The 26082-nt window shown below is 35.9% G+C and overlaps 1 protein-coding gene across 4 annotated transcripts in view; it reads left to right on the top strand.

The window, feature by feature from the left end:
* The window catches only part of PIK3CB (phosphatidylinositol-4,5-bisphosphate 3-kinase catalytic subunit beta), a 204230-nt gene that overhangs the window by 112725 nt on the left and 65423 nt on the right, over positions 1–26082 (top strand). For all 4 annotated transcript variants that reach the window (XM_034995741.1, XM_034995764.1, XM_034995750.1 and 1 more), the window contains 5 exons: positions 856–933; positions 15360–15611; positions 16948–17044; positions 20849–20979; positions 23469–23519. In XM_034995741.1, coding sequence (XP_034851632.1) covers positions 856–933; positions 15360–15611; positions 16948–17044; positions 20849–20979; positions 23469–23519 — 609 coding nt within the window. The remainder of the gene's footprint in view (positions 1–855; positions 934–15359; positions 15612–16947; positions 17045–20848; positions 20980–23468; positions 23520–26082) is intronic.

Raw genomic sequence — 26082 nt, 5'->3', positions numbered from 1 at the left:
GTAATTTTGTTAGGTGTGTGCTTAAGCCTCACATATTTTCTCTGCTCACTTCTCCTTCTGTGAAAACCAATGCACATTTGCCAAAGATCCATTACCATTTATTGGTAATTATCTTTCTAGCTACTATTCTTTTTCCTCAGCTCAAGCTACATATAAATGTAAATATGCTATTTCTGGTTTTGGTGTTATTTTGGTATCACAAAAAATGACACCAAATTAGAGGTTTCTTGAGAGTACAGCCAAACGTAGACTTCAGTGAGCAATTTGAGAAATTTGAGACATTCTAGTAGAAAAGTTAGATGTGCAAAATAGTTGATGTTCTCACGTATTTCATTTCTGTCAGCTTAGCTATGATAACATTTTTGGTATAACTTGCCTTCTTCTTACTAAATACTTTTAGAATTTAGATATATCAAAGTCATTTTTTCCAGAATATAATATATTTATATAAAGCAAATCCTAAGTTTCTGTTTATTGATTGGAACGGTTAACATTTTTAATAGTTATTCAGTTTTAACAAGTTGTATGTTTAATCTCTCCTTGATGATTAAGATATTAACTGTATATTAATTTAAATGGTCAATTCTTAGTTCATCCAAATCTTTAATACTATTTGTTTATGGTGTTTAATTTAGTGAATCTCTTGGCAGTATTGGAATGCTGCCTGTGTTTTGCCATAAGAAATAAGTGCTAGTGGTTGTGATGCTTAATTTAGTATATGTGATTTTCAGTTGTTAGTTCAGAGGCCTGTTTTCATTATTTTGCTAATGGACATGAGAACAGATAAGATGATTTCATTGCTAGCATAGAATATTTATGTCTTTAATTAAAATACTCTATTTCATTCTTTTGTAGCATGTTTGGGAAAATAACAACCCTTTCCAGATTGTCTTGGTTAAGGGAAATAAACTTAACACAGAAGAAAGTGTAAAAGTGAGTATTGTTAAGATTTGAGTTTTTTTTTTTTTACCTGCTCCATTGTTAATATTTTTGAAAGATTTATTTATTGACTTTAGAGAGAGAGAGAGCACACACAAGCACTTGAGGAGGGGGAGAGGCAGAGGGAGAGGGAGAGAAGCTGGCCCCATGCTGAGCCCGGAGCCAAATGCAGCCTGATCCTAGGACCCCAGACCATAACCTGAGCGGAAACCAAGAGTTGGCCGCTCAACCGACTGAGTCACCCAGGTGCCCCTATCTGCTCCATTATTTGAATAACTTACTGATATGAGTGAGTTATTCACTCAAAATGAATATTCAATGACTGTTACATTGGAGATTAAATTTTCCCTATATTGGTCAATTATACAAGATAGAATGGTATAGAACTTAATGGATAGAATGGATAGAACTAATATAAGACAATTAAGGATTTTTGTTTTAAAGTATTCTTCGAATAGTTGGAGATGTACTGGATATAGTGACATTTTTCCTGTATGTATTATGTAAAAGAACTTGCTTTAGATCAGGAATTCAGCAGATACAATTTAAGCCAAAACTATAGGTCACAGATTCCTATGCAAGCTTAACTCTCCTTTGTCAGCCTTGTTTAGAGCTGCACTCAGCCTCCTTTCTCAGACCTTTCCCTTTCTTTTAAACTTGTTGAACACAGAGAAAATGTAATACCATTTCCTGGAAGAAAATAGATGACTACATTATGGACCACAAGTTGTTAACACCTGGCGATTTATTACATAACCCCATACAATTAAGTAAAGATTTAACAAGGCTTTTTGTCTCAAAGTATAAAGCACGCATTTTCCCCTATTTTGCTTGGCAGGAAATTAAGTGAATAGTTTTGTGATCCAAGAAAAGATTCACTTAGCTTGAGATATTTGCTGGCATGAGGATATATTCAGGAACACCTTGCCAAAGATTATACCAGTGGCTTGCTTTTATAAATGGACTTTAAAGATTCTTTGGTTAGCTGTCATTAAAATAGGGCTTTTTTGCGGGGGGGGGCTCTTATTTTCTCAGCTAGGATTTAATTTTTAATGAGTATGCTTATGGCCAGTTAGCCTTTGTTTTCTGTTTTAGTGGTAATTCAATTTTTTCCTTTAATTTAAACTTTCCTTATTAATTTTTGTCTAGTTGCAGGAGTATAACATGATTGTTGGGACAGGTAAAATAGTTCAAACACCATGAAAGAAAAAAGTTACTGATCTTTTTTCTCTTACAAATTGACTTGAGAAAGCTTCCTCTTATCAATTTTCTGAATAAGCTTATATAGGATTAGTATTATTTCTTCCTTAAATATTTGGTAAGATTTACTCCAAGCCATCAGTCCCTGGAGTTTTCTTGTGGGAAAGTTTTTTTTTTTTTTAAGATTTTATTTATTTGATGGAGCGTGAGCATGAGTAGGGGGGAGGGGTAGAGGGAGAGGGAGAAGCCAACTCCGCTGAGCAGGGAGCCTCATGCGGGGCTTGATCCCAGGACCCTGGGATCATGACCTAAGCCCAGGGCAGATAGCTTAACCGACAGAGCCACCATGTGGGAAGGTTTTTAATTAGAAATTTAATTTCTCTCTCTCTTTTTTTAAAGATTTATTTATTTGAGAGAGAGGGAGACTGAGCAAGTGTGTGGGGATGGGGCAGAGGAGAAGGAGCGAGAGAATCTCAAGCAGACTCCCCGTTGAGCATAGAGCCTGACGTAGGGCTCCATCCCACAACCCTGAGATCCCCCTTCCCTGAACTGAAATCAGGAGTCAGATGCTTAATCAACTGAGCCACCCAAGCATCCCTAGGAATTTAATTTCTTTAATGGATAGTCAGGTTTTCTACTTCTTTTGTGTCAGTTTGGTAATTTTTGTCTTTTGAAGAATTTGTTCTAAGTTGTTATACTTTTGGCATTACGTTTATAATAGCCCCTTAAATTAGTTCTCCATTGCTGTTTAACAAATTACCACAAACCTAGCAGCTTGGATGCCTGTTTATTAGCTTGCATTTCTGTTAGTCAGAAGTCTGGGCATGGTGTGGCTGGGTTTTCTACTTACGTTCTTGCAAGGTTGAAATCCAGGTTAGTTGGGTTGTATTTCTTCCTGAAGACTCTGGGGAAGAATTTGCTTCCAAGGGGATTCAAGTTACTGGCCAAATTCAGTTCCTTGAATGTTGTAGAATTGAGGTTCTCATTTCCTTGCTGGGTCTTGGTAGGGGATTGACTGGGGATTACTCTCCATTACTAGAGGCATCTTTCATGCCTGACTGTGTGGCTCTCTCTATTTTTAACTCTATAGAAACGGAGAATTTCTCAAGCATCAAATCCTCACACTTTGAATTTCTTGCCAGGAAGAGCCTGGTGCCTTTTAAAGGTCTCACCAATGCATCAGGCCCATGAAAGATAATCTCCTTTCCTTAAAGTCAGTTATGTCAAGTAGTATAACCTAATCACAGGAGTGAAATCCATTATATTTAGAGTCCCAGAGATCTTAAAGAGCACACGAATGTCTTGACCAGGTGAGTGTGCTTAGAATTCTGGAGCATATTGCTTCCTGATCAGTCTTTTCTTAGCCTTGTAGTGTTTTACTTTTCAGGTATGTATCTTAATATTCAGGAGAAGCCTGAACTCAATGCTGTCCCAAATCTAGAAGATGACATTAGTGCACACAGAACTCAAGAAGCCCTCTAGTTAGAGCTCTCAGGGGAAAGAGGTTGTCTTCTAACTCTCAGAGAGAGTGAGAATTTCCCTACTTTTCCCCTCTGTTACTTGTTTCCTGTTCTTCTCTGTTGTCATTTGCCCCAGTTTCTAAGAAGTCCTTTGGGAGCAGTAGCCGTGGTGGCAGTGGCAGCAGCAGCAACGATGGGGACAGGCCTAAAATGCAGAGTTGAACCTTCTCTGATTAGAGGAGTTGTAGAGAGAATGGGGCAAATCCTCACAGGCTTTTTTTTCTTTTTCTTCTGTTTGGCAGGAAGTGTGGGTGAATAAAGCTTTAGCTTTCTGGCCGGGTGATTAAAAAAGGGGAGCCCTAGGCAACCAAAAAAATACTTGGATGATTGAAGAGTGGGAAGAGCTTGGGAAAGCAACTTCTTAAAGTTGTTTATGCTTATAGGTTTATTCCTGAGCTGTACTTAATGCGGATCTGAGTCTGAACTCCTACGTACTTTGAAAACAGAACTGTAGCATATGCTCCCACCAGGTCTCAGTCTGGTCACTGTATGCTGCACACAGAGGACAGATCCAAGAGCTCTGCAAAGGATTTTGAAAACTGAACTGGCATTAGAACCATAGCTTCAAGAGGCTTGTTGCAACTTGTAGTCTGAACTTAACCATTGTCTCCTAAAACATCAACATTCTCTGTAGGATATAAACAAAACCCAGAGTCTTATAACATAGTGGTCATAATGGTCTAGGATGCAATTTAAAATTAATTGGCAAATAACCAGGAATATCTCAAGTTCTATGGATAATGATAATCAATAGGTGTCAGTGCTCAGACGACATAGATCTTGAGTTATTATGTATAAAAATGCTCCAAGTAAGGGCAAACACAATTGAAAGGGATGGAAAAATAGTTTCAGCCAAGAAATAGAAGATAAAATGGGAACCATATGGAAAATTTAGAACTGAAAAATACAATAACTTATCATTTAAAAACTCATTGAATGGACTTAGTAGTGAAATGGTAATGAGAAAGGAAAGAGTCAGTGAATTTTAAGATTAATAAAAATAATTTCCGGGGCACCTGGGTGGCTCAGTCAGTTAAGCGTCTGCCTTCGGCTCAGGTCATGATCTCAGGGTCCTGGGATTGAGCCCCACATCGGGCTCCCTGCTCTGCAGGAAGCCTGCTTCTCCCTCTCCCACTCCCCCTGCTTGTGTTCCCTCTCTCTCTGTCTCTCTGTCAAATAAATGAATAAAATCTTTAAAAAAAAAAAAATTCCAATTTGAACAAAATAGAGAAAAATGATTGAGGGAGAAAAAAACTTTATAGCTTCAAATACCTGTGTGTAACAATATCAGAAGATTGAACATGTGTAATCTGAGTTCCAGAAAGAAAAAGAATACAGTTCAGAAAAACTATTTAAAGAAATTATCATTGGGAGCTTTCCTGGTGAACGACATAAATATAACAGATTCAAGAAGCTCAGTGAACCACAGATAGGATAAACCCAGAGAATTTCAAGCTCACGTACATCTCATAGCACACTTAGTCAAAAATCATAGCACCTCATAGCCTACTTACATGGGTGTCAGCACACCTAAACTGTTAAAATATATATATAACCTCAGGAAAGAAGGAAACTATCTTAATTTTTTTCTCTTCTTATCAGTGCCTGGAACACTAATTAAATATTTGTGTTATGAATTAATACATTTTAGTGTAACTATCTCTAACATCTTTATATTCTTAGTTAAAGATAGCATAACACTCCTCCCAAAAGCCAGAACAAATCTGCCTCTTTACAAAGTGATGCCCTTCATGAAACCATGGGAATTTCAACTTATTCATCTCACTTGATCTTTTTTTGTGTCTCATATCTAATGGTAGAAAGTAGTGGATTTTGGCCATTATTACTGAATAAGAAGGAAATTAGATGTAATGTTGGGAAAAAGTTTCATGTCTTGCCCAACACAGAAACATTTTTAATTGTTGAATTCAGGAATTGTGTGTGTAGCTTTGGCACATCCTTGCTGTAGCACAGTGGAAAGTTCTTTGCATGATAAAGCCTGCCTTTTCTTGTTCTCCAAATGTTCTGGGGCTTGTGAAAAAGGGTCTCTGGAAGTTTACTAAAGTTGGACAATAAAACATGACTGTGATAAGCATGATGGTGCTTTAAAATTCTTTTCACAGCCTGAAGATGATTCAGACCAAGCATCAGGGAATGGGACAATTTTGACAAAATTCCATGTGATGCAAGTTCAGAGTATAGTTTTGCTTACTGATTTTTCTGAAAACAAAAACTTCTCTTTAATTTTGCTACTATGGGAGATTCTAAGTTCAGAAAACACAAGGATTCCACTTTTTTTTTATTGTATTCACATACAACTTTTTAAAAATTTTATTATGTTAATCACACATTACATCATTAGTTTTTGATGGTAGTATTCCATGATTCATTGTTTGCATATAACACCCAGTGCTCCATGCAGTATGTGCCCTCTTTAATACCCACCACGAGGCTAACCCATCCCCATACCCCCCTCCCCTCTAGAACCCTCAGTTTGTTTCTCAGAGTCCATGGTCTCTCATGGTTCGTCTCTCCCTCCGATTCCCCCCCCTTCATTTTTCCCTTCCTACTATCTTCTTTTTTTTTTTTTTTTAACATATAATGTATTATTTCTTCCAGAGGTACAGGTCTGTGATTCAACAGTCTTACACAATTTACAGCGCTCAGCATAGCACATACCCTCCCCAATGTCTATCACCCAGCCACCCCATCTCTCCCACCTCCCACCACTCCAGCAACCCTCAGTTTGTTTCCTGAGATTAAGAATTCCTCATATCAGTGAGATCATATGATACATGTCTTCCTCTGATTGACTTATTTCAATTAGCATAATACCCTCTAGTTCCATCCACGTCGTTGCAAATGGCAAGATTTCGTTGTTGTTGTTGTTGTTTTTTAAAGATTTTATTTATTTATTTGAGAGAGAGAATGAGATAGCACGAGAGGGGGGAGGGTCAGAGGGAGAAGCAGACTCCCCGCCGAGCAGGGAGCCCGATGTGGGACTTGATCCCGGGACTCCAGGATCATGACCTGAGCCGAAGGCAGTCGCCCAACCAACTGAGCCACCCAGGCGCCCTGTTGTTGTTGTTTTTGATGGCATCATATATATCCCATCATATATATACCACATCTTCTTTAACCATTCATCTGTTGATGGACATCTTGGCTCTTTCCATAGTTTGGCTCTTGTTTCCACTTTATTTTAAATGTAGGTCACTTTTAGTATTCTTGTTTGTTTTTAACTATGTATCAACTTGAATTATTTTAGCAAATTACTAGGAGATTTCTCAAGTAGATATATAATCTTAATGACTTGGTCTTAAATCACACTTTGACTAATTACATAATGAGTAATATTTCAACACATTTCTTCAGAATATGCAGGGTCTCTTTTTTTATTGTTACCACCCATGCTTTGGTTAGAGTCTTTATTATTATTCTTTTCTGGATCACACCCTTTGCTGTTGCTGTTTATAGCTAGTATAGAACTTTTCGAGTTCATTATACTTGAGTTTTTTTGAGCTTTGTAGCCACCTGATCCATAATTTTACTTCATTCCTTATATCTGAATTCTGTTAGAAGTTGGTTGTTAGAATTACAGCTAGCATTTTTTGTTTTGGTTCCTTAAATACTAATATTTTTTGAGTACTTATGGAGTAGACTCCTATATGTTCTTATTCTCAAAAATTGTCAAAAACCAAGAGATGCTAACATTTTCAAGTTTAGCGATTTAAGTAGCTTGTTTTTATTACAAAAACATTGAAAAATATTCATTTCTTTAAACTTGTAATTTTTCTGAAGAAAGTATTCCGTATTCAAAAGGTGATAAATTCCTAAGTCTCGTACATGTTCAGGGTCACCAAGAGTAAGAACTGAATAGAATTTTTATCCTCAAATTCATTCTATCCTATCATACAAAAGATGCAAAATGTGTCTTATGTATGTTTTGTTTTATTTATGATTTACCGAATCTCACTTTACAAATGTTTGAGCTAAGTGTATGTGTGCTTGATCTCTCTGTCTCTTTGTCTCAGTCTCTCAACACATACACAGTGTCCCTATACAAAATTTTGACTTTTTAGAAAATAATTGAGTATATTTAATAGTCAAAAAAGTCAGGAGCAAGATTCACAGTAAGTGAAGTATAGTAAGATCCTCCATAACTGCTTGATGTTGGACTACAGATTTTGCTCTCTTGCAATATAGCTAGTGGTCAAAACAAAGAAAACATGATCAGTTATATCATTTATATTCAGAAACTCCTAAGATAAACCAACTAGTTATTCATGGGTTTGGAACTCATCCTGATACTACTATAAATTGAGAGATGTTAGTGGTTCCTTCTGAAGGAGACACAGTAGGAGATAAGAGTGGGCACCAACACCCATACTAGCATCATTACAGTAGATAAAATAATGTTTCACATCTTTCTTTTTTTTAAAATTTAAATTCAGTTTAATTAACATATAGTGTATTAGTTTCAGATGTAGAATTTAGAGATTCATTCTTTTTTTTTTTTTAAAGATTTATTATTTTAAAGAGAGAGAGAGCACATGGGTGGGGAGAGGGGAAGAGAGAATCTCAAGTAGACTCCTGCTGACCGCATAGGCTGAAGCAGGGCTCCAAATCATGACCCTGAGATTGTGACCTGAGCCAAAACCAAGAGTTGGACGCTTAACTAACTGAGCCACCCAGGCGCCTCTCACATATCTTTCTTAAAGTTATTTATTTATTTATTTATTTATTTGACAGATAGAGAGCACAAGTAGGCAGAGCGGCAGGCAGAGGGAAAGGGAGAAGCAGGCTCTCTGCTGAGCAGGGAGCCCAATGCGGGGCTTGATTTCAGGACCCTGGGATCATGACCTGAGCCGAAGACAGCCACTTAACCAAGTGAGCCACCCAGGCGCCCCCACATATCTTTCCTTTATAGAATCTTTTCACTGGCTAGACTTAAAATATAATATTGACAGTACAATAGGAAAAGTCGTTTTTTAAAAGATTCATTTATTTCGAGAGAGAGAGAACGCAGGCAGGGAGGGGCAGAGGGGGAGAGACCCTTTTTTTTTAAAATTTAATTTTATTATGTTAATCACCATACATTACATCATTAGTTTTTGATGTAGTGTTCCATGATTCATTGTTTGCATATAACACCCAGTGCTCCATGCAGAATGTGCCCTCCTTAATACCCATCACCGGGCTAACCCATCCCCCCACCCGCCTCCCCTCTAGAACCCTCAGTTTGTTTCTCAGAGTCCATAGTGGGAGAGAGAGTCTTAAGCAGACTCTGTACTGAGTGCAGAGCCCAGGACCCCAAGATCATGACCTGAGACGAAACCAAGAGTCAGAGGCTTAACCATCTGTGCCACCCAGGCACCCCAGGAAAAGTCATTCTATAAGAGACCAAAGTAATTCAGTCTAGGTATTATACTCAACTATGTGATGGTTTATCTTTAATTGAATGGTAATATTTGAACTTCCCAAAGAAATAAATATATTGTGTATCTTTCAGGAAATTCTGTACACATATTTTTACCTCGAACTGGGTTTTGGGTAAGGTTGAGGCAGAAGAGACTTTTCTGTGGCCATTTAAGGTCAGGTGAGCCTAGAGTAGAATTAAAGTAGTCTTAGGAACATGAAGTTCCTAAGGGGGGGATCATGTGTGAATAGATGACAACCCTCACCCCATCCCCCATACATCTTTACTTGGAGATTTGTGGAGCATCAGGTGCATATGAAGCAATCTGCATTTTTCTGGGAGAAAAATACTCTTTAAACCTTTTACTTCATCCCAACATTTATGCCATCCTCAATCTGCCCACTGACATGACTTCGCAATTTAGTAACAATGGTCTGTAGTTGGTGAGTATTGGATTCTCATTTTTTTATTAGCTACATAATTTGATCTTTCTCATTACTTTCCTTACCTTATAAATAATAATGGACTAGTATTTCATTATTCTAATATTTTATCACTTCTAAATAGTATAGATTGACAGACAGGAGGTATCCATGAAAGCATGTCATCTTCAGGTAACAGAAAGCCTAACCCAAAAAAGGAGCTTAAATAGGGGTTTTACATTATTTTTTTAAATAGTTTTATTGAATATGAGGAAGGCTCATCTTATAGGAGAGTAAATGGTTATGCAAGTTTTCAGCAGTTAATTAAAGGTAAGAAATGTTCTTGCAGTGATGAAAGAATAATTTTACATTTGAGACTGGTCAGTCATGGTGCTGGTTGATCCCAAAACATGTAGTATGGAGGAAAGGCAGGTAATTAGGTTTATCCAGGATATGGACTTCGGATGGATGTGACAGAGAGAGGCACATTAGCAGAGTTTTGGTGAAGGCAAAGACAGACAAAGGTGATAGAGAAAAGCGGGAATTGGGGGGAAGTGTTGGTCACTGAAATGGAGGCCTTAAAGAGGGCAAGCAGATTTTCCTGTAGGAGTGTCAGAGTGAGTTGGAAGGGAGGTGGGTAGAGAGTGAGATGTAGCAGTTAGTGATTTGGAGATGCTAGGGTGTGTTTAGGTTTGTGTGGCTGAGGGGAAAGAGAGGAAGTACTATGGAGGTTTTGAGGTCACAGAACTCAGAGGTCAGATGGATTGTTTGCTTGAGGCAAGTGGGCCTTGCCTCAGCAACACCTCTTAGTGTTTTTCCTCTCATTTGGATTCTTCATATCTTGGAAAACAATTACTGATATCCTCTTTGTAAGAAAATTGAAAAAACTGTACCTCCTTTGCTTATGATTCTCAAACCATTGCCTGTAGCCCAGATAGTTCTTCAGTTCCAGACTCCTGTTTTCACATCCTCAGTACACATTTCTAAAGCCAACTTTATTTATTGTCCCCCAACTCATTCTCTTAACTCCTTCAACTACTTTTCCTCTTATATTTGGTAAAGCAGCTGGAGTCGCCCTCTCCCTTACCTACCATATTTAGTCAATTGATCACACACTGTTGATCCTACCTCATTGAAATACTTTACTATCCATTCTTTCCTCTTTGTCTTCCTGAACATTTCATAGTTCAAGCCTTTACTGTCTCTCCCCGAATTACAGCAACAGCCTCCCGCCACTGATCTCCTTGCCTCTGTTTTCATACCTTACCTTACACCCAGACTTTTACCTTACCTGAAAACAAAGTTGTCTTTCAGTAGTTTAAATTCTTTTTTTTTTTTTTTAAAGATTTTATTTATTTATTTGACAGAGAGAGACAGCAAGAGAGGGAACACAAGCCGGGGAGTGGGAGAGAGGGAGAAGCAGGCTTCCCGCTGAGCAGGGAGTCCGATTCGGGGCTCGATCCCAGGACCCTGGGATCATGACCTAAGCCCAAGGCAGACGCTTAATGACTGAGCCACCCAGGTGCCCTCATCTTTAAAATATTTTAAAATTATTATTCTAGAGAAAGTACCACACAAAATAGCTGGATGATCTAAATCCTAAATACAGGCATAACACCAAATGCTCACAATCAATCCAAAACTCATTAAATTTAATGCAAGTATGAGTGAAAATGAAAATCATTTTAAAAAACCTTTCAGGGCACCTGTGTGGCTCAGTCAATTGAGTGTGTCACTCTTGATTTCGGCTCAGGTTATGATCTCAGGGTCGTGGGATCTAGCCTTGCATTGAGCTCCACACTCAGTGTGGAGTCTGCTTGAAATTCTCTCTCTCCCTCCCTCTGCCCCTCCCCCCCACTCGCATGTGCACACATACGAGTGCTCTCTCTCTCTTTCTCTCTAAAATAAATCTTTTTTAAAAAAAAAAACCCATTCAAGGTTACCTGTTTTTAAACAGTGTCAAAATTTAAATAAGTAATAGACAATGTCAAGCAACTTTTAAGTCCATGTCTCTACACTACTTTAAATGCTATTTCCCTGTGTTCCCCGAAATAAAGCAAAATGTCTGGGGATTCAGTTTTACTCTGTAAAGAATATAACAATAATTATAAAGAAGGAATTATACAACAACACTTTTACGAAATCTTTGCATTTTCCTTTACGCTGTACTCAAAGTATCTAAACTATGAGACACTTACTATACTAGTATTTTTAATAGCCATGACAAAATAGGAATAACAATTATTCTATAAAGAAAACTATAATTGCCTATAAGAACCAAATTATTTTCTCCTAAGCAATGAAGAAATGGCGCCATCATGAAATGCTCAATAAATGGCATTTAGTGTTAGTAAAATTACATGGGAAGTAGTAAGAGCACAAAATCCAGATTTCGAAGTTTTCTTTTCCTCCCTAATACACCTCAGGAAGATTGAGCACCAGTTTATAAACAAACTGTGAATGGTAATTTTAGTTTATCAGGAGGTTAGGAAAGGTTCCACCACTATCACACCAGTCATTATCTTAAAAGGAGTTAAACAGGAGGAAAGGAAAGGAGTGCCTACTGCCTGGGCAAAGACAAACCCCCCTGGCATGCCTTAAGAACCGAAACCACTGTGGCACAGCCAGAGGCAGATGGGGGCCACGCTGGTGGTTGGGTTGGAAAGGTGCGCAGCAAAGTCATTGCCAATTAAGACTACTAAACAGGAATAGAATTTAAACCATTGGGGGTGCCTGGGTGGCTCAGTGGGAAGCCTGCTTCTCCCTCTCCCACTCCCCCTGCTTGTGTTCCCTCTCTCACTGTGTCTCTCTCTGTCAAATAAATAAATAAAATCTTAAAAAAATATATTTTAAAGGTAACATTATAAAATATAATCCAAGATCACTTAAGAGAATGATAAATCACCAGTATTCTTGCTATCCTACCATAACTAGTTTTATTTGTATTCATTTCTTTGCACCATCAAAATGTGAATATGCTTTTAGTGCATATGTATTGTCTTTTTTATTTTATTTTTCATTTAAGAGTACATTATAGGGGTGCCTGGCTGGTTCAGTTGGTAGAGCATGTAATTCTTGATCTCAAGGTTGTGAGTTCAAGCCCCACATTGGGCATAGAGCCTACTTAAAAAAAATAAATCAATATATTAAAAAAATTTTTAAAAATAATATTACATCATAAACCAGTTTCCCCTTGTATTACAATATAGGTTTGATTATGGATTGAAAGTAAGAAACATGAGTGTCTAAGTAGATACTGGCACCATTCTCATTATGATTAGTTAGGTTCTAAAGAAGATTTTTGTTTGAGTTTGACATGGGAGAGAAATGCAAAGGTTTTATAGCCTGCTGGGGAGGGGTTTTTTCCAATTCAGAGAAGCAAAGGAGCAAGGTCTAAGTACTTGGGAAATTGGAGCAAGATGGAACTAGAAGTTTTGAGTAGAAGGAATAATCCCTTTTCTGTGAAGTTGAAGGGAATCAGGTGTGTGTTCAGATAAAAATTCTTGGTGGCCTGAGAATTTACTGCAAGTGCTTTTAGCAATTTTTTATAATCCCTATTACTTTAATCTTTACTTATCAGATGGATTACTATGTAATAATAATCCATCTGTATTTGGAATAAATAATTTTCTTCTCTTTAGCTTGAAATTTTTTTTAAAGGAAAAATTCAAACATATGCAAAAGTAGAGAGAATAGTGTAATAAATTCCATGAACCCAACACCCAGCTTCAATAGTTATTCTGATAGCTTTTTAATAGTTTTTCTTTTTAATTAGCTTTTTAGTGATTTAAACATATCTAACCCTTTAATCTGTATTTATTTTTATTTTAAGATTTTATTTATTTTAAGAGAGAGATGTGTGTGCGAGCAGGAGGGAGGGGCAGAGGTAGAAGGAGAGAGAGAATCTTAAGCAGACCCCACACTGAGCACAGGTCATGGTCTCGGGGTTGTGAGATTGGCCCCACATCAGGCTCCGAGCCATCCAGGTACCCCAATCTGTGTTTATTTTGCAGGAGTTAGATAAATGAATACTGTTGGTTAAAGTAAGCCATTCTTGCCCTGTTACATTATGAAATGTGTAGTCTACTAACCTATAGTTTTAGTTATGCAATTATAACATAATTTTAATAGCTTTTAAAATAATTCTAATATAAATATTTATAATTTTAAAAATTGATGGTATTACTTAAAATTTTGTATTTCTATTTAAATATGTTTCTGTATCTTTAGATAGAATGGGTATTTTTGATACTCCTTTTCAAAACGAGGATAGTAACTCTTCTGATAAGTCAATTTTTATTGATAAGCCCATTTTAAATTAAAGACGAACCTATATATTCACATGTATTCATTTATTCAGTAAACAGTAAATTGAGTACTACAGTATGCTAATATCACATTTGAATAAATCAATATAAAAACATTTGACCATAAAGTATTTCATTAAGTCAGTCTGTGTTTTGGTATTGTTTTTAGTTCTACTTTCACCACTCACTTTTTAACTTATTAGTCAACCAATTTTATTGATGTATAGTTGACACACAATGTTAAATTAATTTCAGGTGTACAGCATAGTAATTGTACAACTCCATGCATTATGCTATGCTCACTACAAGTGTAGCTATGATATGTTACCATACAACACTGTTACAGTACCATTGATTATATTCCCTATGCTGTACCTTTCATCCCTGTGACTTGTTCATTCCATAACTAGAAACCTGTACCTCCTCCCCTTCACCCATTTGCTCATCCCCTTCCCCTATCCCCTCTAGCTACCATCAGTTTTTCTCTGTATTTATGGGTCTTTTCCTGCTTTGTTTGTTTTTAGATTTCATAGATAAGTGAAATCATGTGGAATTTGTCTTTCTGACTTATTTCACCTAGCGTAATACTGCTTTGATTACTTCAGTTTTGTAGTGTATCTTGAAATCTGGGATTGTGATGCCTCCAGTTTTGTTCTTTCTCAAGGTTGCTTTGGCTATTTGGGAGTCTTTTGTGATTCCATATACACTTTAGGATTATTTGTTCTAGTTCTGTACTACTCACTTTTAAGTTTAGAGATAATTGGGTTATGTCATTTAAAAAACTATATAAATGACTGAGTAAAATTTTCTGGGACATTGCACATATGTCCTGCATCACTCTGGACCTGTGTCTTTAGGAAAAAATGAAAAACAGTGATGTGTAGGATAGTTGTAAATATGGATAGAATATCTTTAAGAAGGTGGCTCTTGGGGGCGCCTAGGTGACTCAGTTGGTTAAGCCACTGCCTTCGGCTCAGGTCATGATCCTGGAGTCCCAGGATCGAGTTCTGCATCAGGCTCCCTACTCAGTGGGGAGTCTGCTTCTCCCTCTGACCCTCCCCCCTCTCATGCTCTCTCTCTCATGCTCTCTCTCTCAAATAAATAAATAAAATATTTAAAAAAAAAAAGGTGGCTCTTGTAATGACCAGTTCATACATTATTTAGAATTAGAAAGAGACTTTGGAGACATTTTCTCCATCACTTACTTTGCAGTTATACAGAAGAGTAAGACAAGACCCCAAGTAAATGCAGTCAGTGGAGGTGAGCATATGATAATAGTTTTTATACTTATGGTCTTGGTTTCTATTGATCTGTTTATACCATTGAGACATACTGCATTTTTTAGTTGGTTTACCTACTAAGTGAAAGATAGATTAAAATAAAGTTCAGTGAATTATATACTGATTACTTACAGCCTGATGGTTCTATGGAGAAAGTTTTTCCTAGAGTTGGTGTGCTGCTTGTCCCAGTACATGTTTGTTTTTCAGAGTAAAGGTGTTTCAGTGGTGCAGTATTCATAATTCTGTGTTTGTTTTTGTCTCCCTCATTACAGGTTCATGTCAGGGCTGGCCTTTTTCATGGTACTGAACTCCTCTGTAAAACCATCGTAAGCTCAGAGATATCAGGGAAAAATGATCACATTTGGAATCAACCACTGGAATTTGATATAAATACATGTGACCTTCCACGAATGGCTCGATTATGTTTTGCTGTTTATGCAGTTTTGGATAAAGTGAAAACGAAAAAGTCGACTAAAACTATTCATCCCTGTAAATATCAGACCATCCGGAAATCTGGGAAAGTGGTAATTATACACTACTGAAAAATTTTTACAATGGAATAATTTTAAGACTTTCTGAAATAATTGAGTAACGTGAAATTATAGCATATAACTTCGGTCCCTATGAAGTGATTTTAAAAAGATGATAAATCTTCATTTTTATCTCCTCATTTATTTCTCTTTTGGCAGATTATTTTAGCAAATATCATACTATAAGTGTTCCATTATAAATATAATACTTTAGAAAATATAGATGAAAAAGAATGAAAAGATTAAGAAAATTTTATTTCCACAGTACCTTAATTGAAATTCTGTGTGCCACATATGCTTGAACATTCAGAATTTTGTGAGTTTTAGAAAGATCATATGACATACTTTACTCAGCACACCTGTGGGCCTGGGGCACAAATCTGTAATCAAACACATCAGTAGCAGTGAATATGAATATTCACATTAAATGAGACAAATGCAGAATATCAGTTAACTTCATGCCATTTTTGGCCATGTTTTGTTGTCATATGAATTATGAATAAACTTTTAGTTTTCAGTTTCTTAGATTTTGAAATTATGGAAAAAGGATGGTGTACCTGTTCTCATATTCTCATCTTCTGTTTCATATTTTTAGTCCTATCTTTTTCATTTTCCCTTAAGTTTATGAAAAGTTGTTTTGGAGGGATGGGGACATGAATTTTATATGTTTAAAAAAATGGTCACTATATTTATGTACATGAATTTGTGTCCTTTATTCTTTAATGTAAGAATTAAGCAGGTTTTTCCTCTGGTTATTATCATACAGTTTTTAAAAAATAAATTTTAGGGTGTAAAAGTCACAGACGAGGTATTTCCTTAGTACTTTTTCTTATACAGATAAAGAATTTTACTCAAAGTATTTGACTATAAGGTTTTTTGATACACTGTGACCAAGTTAATTGGTCTAGGTGTCTATGCTTCCTTCTAAGAAGTATAAATAAATTCTACAATGCCTGCAGACATTGCCTTCTCCTACATTAAAGTTTACTATGGCTTAAAGCTCATAAAACTTATAACCTAACATATCACACGTATTTTCTTGAATCATTAAAAATTCCTCATCATTTATAATGTTTATACAATAAATAATGTTTTTTGGATACATTATTTCATGATGAGACATTAATTGGCTTTCAGAGTTTTCTTGAACCATGGTAAAGATCTTGAACATTTTTCCTTGTATATCTTGTTTTATTTTGGATGATATTTTGGAAATCATCTGGAACTCTAGAAATTTCTCCATCTAAATGTTTGAAACAAAGGGCAAGTACATGTTTACATGCTAAAGTTCTTTTTCAGCATATTTATGCAGTGGTATCTTTTTCAACAGCATTATCCTGTAGCCTGGGTAAATACGATGGTTTTTGACTTTAAAGGACAGTTGAGATCTGGAGACATAATATTGCACAGCTGGTCTTCATTTCCTGGTAAGACTTAAATCCTAATCCTTAAAGAGTAGCTTTTGGCATGTGGACTAGTTAATCTTTCTTTATGACTCACTATTCTTTCAGTTTAGTAAAGAAACATCTTTTCGTATCTTTATTCTAAAACAGATTCCCACAGATTGTTTTAATGTATTTAAAAAGTGATTTGTATCTGAATATATTTGTTATCTCGGTGAATATGTTCTTGCTTTAAAAGTTTTATTTTTATAGATTTTGGAGAAATTCTCCTAAGGAACAGTGTTTTCTTTATAACAACCCTTTTGCTTGTAGTTGTACTAAATTTCTACACTAATAGAAGGAATATTCACTAGTATGGGAAGAATAGTAAAAACACAGTAAGTAAGTGTTTAGTTGGCTTTAACCTGAAATTTGAGCCTAGAGGAGCACCTTCCATATGCCTATATTTCTGAAATGTTTTTCAGAGCACCCCAACAACGTAGATAGTTTTATCTCCATTATCTCCATTTTATCTCCATTTACATACCTCCATTTTACAGATGAGAAAAGTGAACCTTAGAGATAAGTTAGTTAAGTCTTACAAATTGGTTCAAAAGTAGGATTTGTACAAAAGACTGCTTGATTCTTTCCATTATTCTATACTGCTTTTCCCGAGTGTTTGAAATTTTTAGTGTAAACTTTACATTATAATAGTGGTTTTCTTTTTTTCTCCCTGCCTTCATAGTTCTTTAATATAATTAATAAAATTGTGAACTTACTTGCATTTTAAAAGTATTTGTGGGTGACAAACATTTGAAAATAGTCATTTATTAGTAGTTGACATCCGAGAAATTGGCTTTAGATAATGAGTTATTCACAGACATATTTAAAACTCATGTTCTAATATTTTATGTATGTATATATTCTTCAGTTTCTACCCTTTCCTCCATATACCTGAAATAGTTTTTACTAATCATGTTTTCCCCCAAATATAGGGGAGAGTAGTGTGCATTTACACATTTTTAAAGATTTTATTTATTTATTTGACAGAGAGAGAGATACAGCGAGAGAGGGAACAAAAGCAGGGGAGTGGGAGAGGGAGAACAGGCCTCCCACTGAGCAGGGAGCCCAATGCGGGGCTCAATCCCAGGACCCTGGGATCATGACCTGAGCTGAAGACAGACGCTTAATGACTGAGCCACCCAGGCGCCCCCATTTATACATTTCTTAAGAGTAACTATGAGCTTCATAGTTAGAGTAAAAATTATGCATTTCAGCAGTTAACACTGTTTTGAAAATTTTAATTTAGACTCACACATGTTCTCCAGAATCACCAAGCAACTTGACTGGTATTTTTAGCAAAATAAGACAGTTTTGGGCACTATTAACTTGGCATACCATGAGCCTGACTTCATCTCTAACAAAATGTAATATGAAAAATAATAAATGAACACATTTGCTATACATGTATCAGCTCTAGAATTATCACTTTATCCCAGTAGGAGTGAAGCTGAAACAAAGGAACTTCAAATAATCTATTGTCTCGAGTCCCTCGGCCATCATTAAATGGTATATAATCACATTGCTGGTTGCTTTTGTATCTTCCAGATTTCTTCGTGTATACACTAGGAAATACAAATGTAGATTTCTATTTTTCTTCCTATTAAAGTAGCTTTCTGTGCAGTGTTCTCCTTTTCGCCCTTTTAACTTAGTATCTATATAGAGTACTGCTGCCTTTCTTAAAGCAGACTTACCTTTTGATAATTTAAGCAGTGTTACAATGAATAAGCTTGCTTATGTGCAGGTATATGTCTAAGATAAATTCATAGAGGTGGGTCTATTGAGTTAAAGAATAAATACATTTGTTATTGTACACCTGGAGCTGATATAACACTCTATGTTAACTAACTGGAATTAAAATAAAAACTTAAAAAAAAATAAAAACTTGGAATTTTAAAATGAAAAAAAGAATAAATACATTTGTAATTTTGATAGTCACAAATTGCTCTCCAGTAGAGGTTGTACCAATTTGTACTCTGTTTATAAAATATTTTAGTGTGCTTTTTTGTAATTACTTTTAAGCAAGGTTACCTCTCTATGTTTGGGGCTAATAAGAATACCAAAATGCTACATTTTACTTTATTATTATTATTTTTTAAAGATTTTATTTATTTATTTGACAGAGAGAGAGAAAGAGCAAGAGAGAGAACACAAGCAGGGGGAGTGGGAGAGGGAGAAGCAGGCTTCCAGTGGAGCAGGGAGCCCAGTGTGGGGCTCGATCCCAGGAGCCTGGGATCATGACCTGAGCCGAAGGCAGACGCTTAATGACTGAGCCACCTAGGCGCCATACATTTTACTTTATTTTTTATTTATTTATTTATTTTTTGTTTTGTTTTGTTTTGAAGATTTTTATTTATTTATTGAGAGAGAGAGAGAATGATAGAGAGCGAGCATGAGAGGGAGGAGGGTCAGAGGGAGAAGCAGACTCCCTGCTGAGCAGGGAGCCTGATGTGGGACTCGATCCCAGGACTCCAGGATCATGACCCGAGCTGAAGGCAGTCGCTTAACCAACTGAGCCACCCAGGCGCCCCATACATTTTACTTTAGATAGATTGTGTATGATAGGACAAAGGAGTGTAATGCTACCAGATAGCATAAGTATAGGATTTTAATTTGCTGAGAAATCTATCTGCTTTAGAGGTGTATAAATGATGAGAATTGCTTCCTTTTGAGTGATAACAGAATCTGAAATTTGAGAGTATTAAACAACTCAAGCAAAGAATTGATCAACGAGCTGAAACTTGGAAATAGTCTATAAAGATTTTCTAGCCGGGCTCCCGAGTGGCTCAAATAATTAGGTGTCTGCCTTCATTTCAGCTCAGGTCACTATCTCCAGGTCCTGGGACTCCCCCCACCCCCACCCCCCCAGTTGGGCTTCCTGCTCAGCAGGGAGTTTGCCTTTCCCCCAGTTCGTGCTCTCTCTCTCTCAAATGAATAAATAAAATCTTTAAAAAAGTATTTTCTAGCATTGGTAAATAATTGAGTATGCATAATATCTGGACATTAGGCCTGGACACAGTGGATTTTTACTTCCTTAGGAGAGAACAACTGTGCTAAAAATCAGTATAAGGAAAGGAGATAATAGTTTGGAGAGGAGAGACTTTAGGTTGTACTGCTAATTCTGTTCTCTTGAGTTTACTGTCTCTTCAACAGTTTACTTACCTGTGAAATGAAAAAGTTTTATGAGAACAATGAAATCTAAGATTCCCATGCCCAATTCTGTGAATGGACCATGGTGGAGCAGAGGGAGTGCCTTAAAGAAATAAGCAGTTCATTCGGTTAAAGAAGTACCACTTGAATGGAGTGTTGCAGAAACTACCAGAGAGCCCTTTAACTGTATCAGCAGTTTATGGGATAATTGAGCATAAACATTAGATTTGTCAAAAAGAATGTTGTTGATGACTCTCAAAATAATCAGTTTGGGTACTGTGATGACCAGGGAAAATAAGGAATCCATATATGTGGTGAAGTAATAAATTCTGTGGGTCACCTTATTATGATGGAGAGCAATTCCAATTAAGTTTTTTTTTTTTCAAGATTGAGGATATTTGTCAAATTTGCAGAAAGAGGTGAGGTAGGTATTTTTATAAACTTTCTCATTTTAGAGATGTATGTAAACTCACATTCAATTGTTGTGTCAAGTATTACAGAAAATTAGAGGCTTACTGATAACAATTGTCTGCCAAATTCCTTAGGTGACATACTTTTAAAATACTTTTCTCTTAAGGATTTATTTTAGTTTAGTTTTAAAAACATTTTTTAAGAATCAAAATTATTTGCATATTTTAGATGAACTTGAAGAAATGTTGAATCCAATGGGAACTGTTCAAACAAATCCATATACTGAAAATGCAACAGCTTTGCATATCAAATTCCCAGAGAATAAAAAACAACCTTATTATTATCCGCCCTTTGATAAGGTAAGCTCATTATTTAAAGGACCACTATTCATGAAAATCACTGAATCATTAGTTCTTGGCTCTGCATGTTTATGGTTTAAGCTTTACATGTTTGTTTCTCTTCTAAACATCACATACATTGGCAGCTTGATTCAGTGGAAAGACCACTGAGCCTGCAGCCAACTAAACTTGTATTTAATCTTGACTTTATCACTGACCAGGTGAGACATAATATCTCTGGAGGTCAGATTTCTCATTTATAAAATGAGGAAGTCATAATTGTTCTCTGAGGTTCTTTTGAATTTGAAACTGCTGTAAATGCATTCGTATAAGTCTGAGCATGTGAAATATACATTGAAGCTTGCCCAGCATATTAGTTTAGGGATTAAAGACATAGTCACTGCTGTGTTAGAATTGGTATTCAAAGAACAAATGATTTATGTTGAATGTTACTATTAGTAGACTTCCTAAGGTAGTGTTATTTGTGTAGAATCTATAGCAAGGACTTCCATTTCTAAACACATTTCTTTAGTATACAAACTGCTTATCTTGGGTATTGGGGGTATCTGGTGGAGTTGAAAATGGGGCTTTGCTAATTTACATTCTGAGAGCTAAGCTGTCATATGTTTTATCTTAAGGTTTGACATCTTTGTTTCAGGTATGATTGATGCGATTTTTATGAGAAAATCTTGGAGCAAATTCTCAGATAGTAACAAGTTTATTTCCTTAAATCTATGTGAGAATAAGCTTCCTTTAAACATTGATATTATACTGAATAATACTCAAGTTAATCCACCTTTAAACTTATTTGTATCTTAAAATTCAGCATTACCAGACCTGTATAGATTTTTAAAGTAATATGTCAATTAAATTTGTTACCTAATGTTTCTTCTTTAGTCTCATTTTAATTGAATTTTATCCACATACAATTTTCTGATCAGTAATATACAGCCAAATTAAATTTTGTGGTTAGTACAGTAGAAATCCCAAATATGTCAAGAACCGTATACCTTAGTGTTGAGTAGTAAAAGGTACATTTTGAACCATCTGTTGCATTCATGCCATGGCTTTATTTCCTTAGGATAGCAATTTAATCAGAAGGCATAGCTACTTGTGATACATTTTATACTCCAAGCTATGACTATTTTTGTGTTCACTTATAGTATGTGTTCAACAATCAGTTATAGTTTCTTTTGGATCAAATGAGGTGCTTTTTGAAGCATTTTTACAAATAGAGAATATCAATGCAAATACAAGTAGTTTAGAAGTCCAGTTCTTTAAAATGTTTTATTTCAGCATTGCTTAAGTCACTAAACTTACCTTTTGCCTTTGTAATCTCTTAGAGAGTCTGTCTTTGAAGATCAATTTGGGATAGAGGATTTGTCTTTAAATATGTATAAATATATTTATACTTACTGGGTTTTTTAAAATTGTATAATTTATATGTGATCATTTAAAAAATCAAATAATACAGATAGAAAAAGTGAAAGTTCCCTGTATTCTTTTTATTTAATTTAATGATTTTTGTTGTGATCACTTGTGTATATTTTGCTTTTCAAGACAATTTTATGGTTATTGATAATTTTACTAATTTTAATAACTCATTTTGTCATCATAACAACCATATGAAATAGGCGAAAGATTTATACGACCTGAAGAGAAACCAGAGTATACAACCATATGAAATAGAATAGGAGTTTATCACTATACATTTGAGGATACAGTTAAATTATTCATTTAGGATTATGTACTTCAGTAACTGGATATAAATCTTCAGATTCTTTTTTTTTTTTTTTAGATTTTATTTATTTATTTGAGAGAGAGAGAAAGAGAGAGCACGAGAGGGAAGAGGGTCAGAGGGAGAAGCAGACTCCCTGCTCAGCAGGGAGCCCGATGTGGGACTCGATCCCGGGACTCCAGGATCATGACCTGAGCCGAAGGCAGTTGCTTAACCCACTGAGCCACCCAGGCGCCCTAAATCTTCAGATTCTTTAACCACTGATTTTCCCATCTTTTCAAGAATCAGAGCCCATTTTGAACTTGATGAATTCAAAAGATATTTTTAGACTATCTCTTGATATTCTACTTTTGTTAATTTAGAAAAACCAATGACAAATGACAAAAACTTATTTAGTAACTCTTACATACCTTTGCATTTTCTTAATCAGAAAATATTTACCTGTATTTAGAATTCTTTCACATACCAAAGGAAAATTCTTTCACATACATGTTGAAGCCTTTGCTTGTTTTATCTACAGACAATGCTAGTGCACCCTAGGAGTTACAGTCCCTTATAATAATACCATTGACTCTCAGTTGTCAGGAGTTTGAAGATTGGGAATCACCACATAATACCATTTTGCATTTAAATTCATGTTTACATTATAAAGCATAGAAATGCCAGACCCTATATTGTTTCTTGTAGTCTAAGTACAGTTGTAATCATTTACAATTAAAATTTTACAAATACGAGTGCCAAAATTTAATTAAAAAAAAATTTTTTTTAACAGATAATTGAGAAGGCAGCTGAGATTGCAAGCAGTGACAGTGCTAATGTATCAGTAAGTATCAAGGTTTTAAAATGGTCCTTATTATAACATTGTGCTCATTTTTAGTTACCTTCATCTGATTTATGCTGATGACTTACAGATGACTATACTCTTATGCAAGAATAGCCTGTGAGTGTATATGAATATGTACATACTAATGTTTTGTTGAATGTCAGCTGTTTGTAGGTGGTCTGTGTTCAATGGTAAATCCTTTTCTGATATGAGCACAGGTTTAGCAGCTAATCTTTTTTTTAAAATTTAATTAATTAATTTTTTAAAGTAGACTCCACGCCCAGCATGGGGCTTAAACTCAACAAACCGTGAGATCAAGAGTTGCATGTGCTACTGACTGACCCCCAGTAGCTAGTCTTTAAGAGATGCTATGGCACGTCCTCATAGATAAACAATACTGTTCTTGTGAATATTATTCAGTTGAATGAAGAGTTTGTAATTTTCTTTATTTTTCACATGTAACAGCAGATATAATCAGGCCAGGATTTACAGTGTTGGGGAACCAGGTTTCTTTCATCCTGGTGCTCTGTCATGTTAACATGTAGTTTCTATCTAGTGCTTCAGCTTCTCATAGTATTATGGTCCAGCCAGCAGGAACAGGAAAAGCAAGAGTAGAGGCCACACCTATTCTTTTTGAGGATATCATTAATATGCCTCATTGCTGCTCACATCTTATTAGCCAGGAATTAGTCACATGGCCATACTTTACAAGTGAGGCTGGGAAATGTAGTCTTTAGTTGGCCAGGCATGTGCTTGACTAAGAGTAAGAGATTCTAGTTAAGGAAGAGCAGAAAGAATACTGAGGGACAAACAGCAGTCTCTGCCATACACACTATGCCTGTCATTTCTACCCAGAGCTCTTGGGTGATCAGGTGCATTGTCAGCACTAATGTTGTGAAAATAATCTTTTTTTTATTACCAGTAGGTCTCAGTAGTAAGCATAAAATATTCAGTAAACCATGTTGTAAACAGATTTGCTGCCATCAGGCTTTGTTGTTCCATATATAGAACATAGGCAGAATAGATTTAGCATAATTCTTAAGTGTCCTAGGATTTTGGAAGGGTCATTGAGCACTGGCTTCACCTTAAAGTCACCAGCTATATTAGCCCCCCAAAAGAGAGTCAGTCTGTCCTTTGAAGCCAGGCATTGACTTCTGCTCTTTAGCTTTGAAAGTCATAGCACCGATCACCATGACAAATACAGTAATAATGAGAAAGTTTGAAATATTGAGAGAATTACCAAAATGAGACATAGAGACAGTGAGCAAATGCTGTTGGAAGAATGGCACTGATAGACTTGCTTGATGCACGGTTGCCACAAACCTTCAATTTGTAAAGAGTACAGCACAGTATCTGTGAAGTATAATAAAATAAGCCTGTACTAAAACAGATAATTACAGTTTTAGGTTTCAGAGACAGTAGTTATATAAGGATATCTTCATTCTAATTCCTCCTTTTGTTACCCTTTATTAGTCTTTATATTGATCCCCAAATATCAGAAGGGTAACTGGTAACTGAATTTTTACTATTTCTCTTATGCTTTACTACCACCTTACCTAAATCAGAAGGTTTCCTTCTTATTGAGGATGCAGTATTCTGGCCCAAGTTTGATGTGCCTTTTTTTAAAATTGGGGGCATAGTACAATTAATAAATTGTGAAACCGAAAATTGAAGTTATTCCTGTAACTGCCATCTACTTTTTATCCTCCAAGATAACTGTGTGAGCAGTTTAGCTTATAGGTACTAATCCTAATGCAATGTATGTATTTACATACCTTTATGTATAAATATATCCTTTTTTTTAAATGAGATCTTTATAGTTTCTCCCTTTTTAATTTAATGCATTTTGTGCATCTTGGCTCTTTCAGAGGTCCTCTTCTCTCTTTTTATTTATTTATTTATTTATTTATTTTAAAAAGATGTATTTATTTTAGAGAACGGGAGAGAGTAAGAGTGCAAGGAGGGAGAGGCAGTGGGAGAGGAAGAGAAATCCTCAAGCAGTCTCCCAGTGAGTGCAGAGCTCCTACCCAGGGCTTGATCCCAGGACCCTGATATCATGACCTGAGCCAAAATCAAGAGTCAGACGCTTAACTGACTGAGCCACCCAGGCACTCCCACGCTTCTCTTTTTAAAGCTTTTTCAACATTCTGTGGCACTATTAGCAGCTGTTAGTTATTAAACATACATACTTCTGGGTTTTTTGCTTACTTCCCATTCTTCTTTTTTTATTATTTTTTTAAGATTTTATTTATTTATTTGACAGAGAGAGACACAGCGAGAGAGGAACACGAGCAGGGGGAGTGGGAGAGGGAGAAGCAGGCTTCCTGTGGAACAGGGAGCCCGATGCGGGGCTCGATCCTAGGACCCTGGGATCATGACCTGAGCTGAAGGCAGATGCCTAATGACTGAGCCACCCAGGCGCCCCAACTTCCCATTATTCTTTACTAAAACAGTGTTGTAAGGAATATTTTATAGATCTTTAAACATGTATTTTATGGTTTAAAAATTTTTTAAAAATTTATTTATTTATTTATTTATTTATTTATTTATTTATTTATTTATT

Source organism: Mirounga leonina, unplaced genomic scaffold (genome assembly GCF_011800145.1).
Source record: "Mirounga leonina isolate KUSES-001 unplaced genomic scaffold, KU_Mleo_1.0 Mir_115, whole genome shotgun sequence".
NCBI lineage: Eukaryota > Metazoa > Chordata > Mammalia > Carnivora > Phocidae > Mirounga > Mirounga leonina.
The sequence above is the reverse complement of the archived record's forward strand: the minus strand, read 5'-3'. Positions and strand labels throughout refer to the sequence as shown.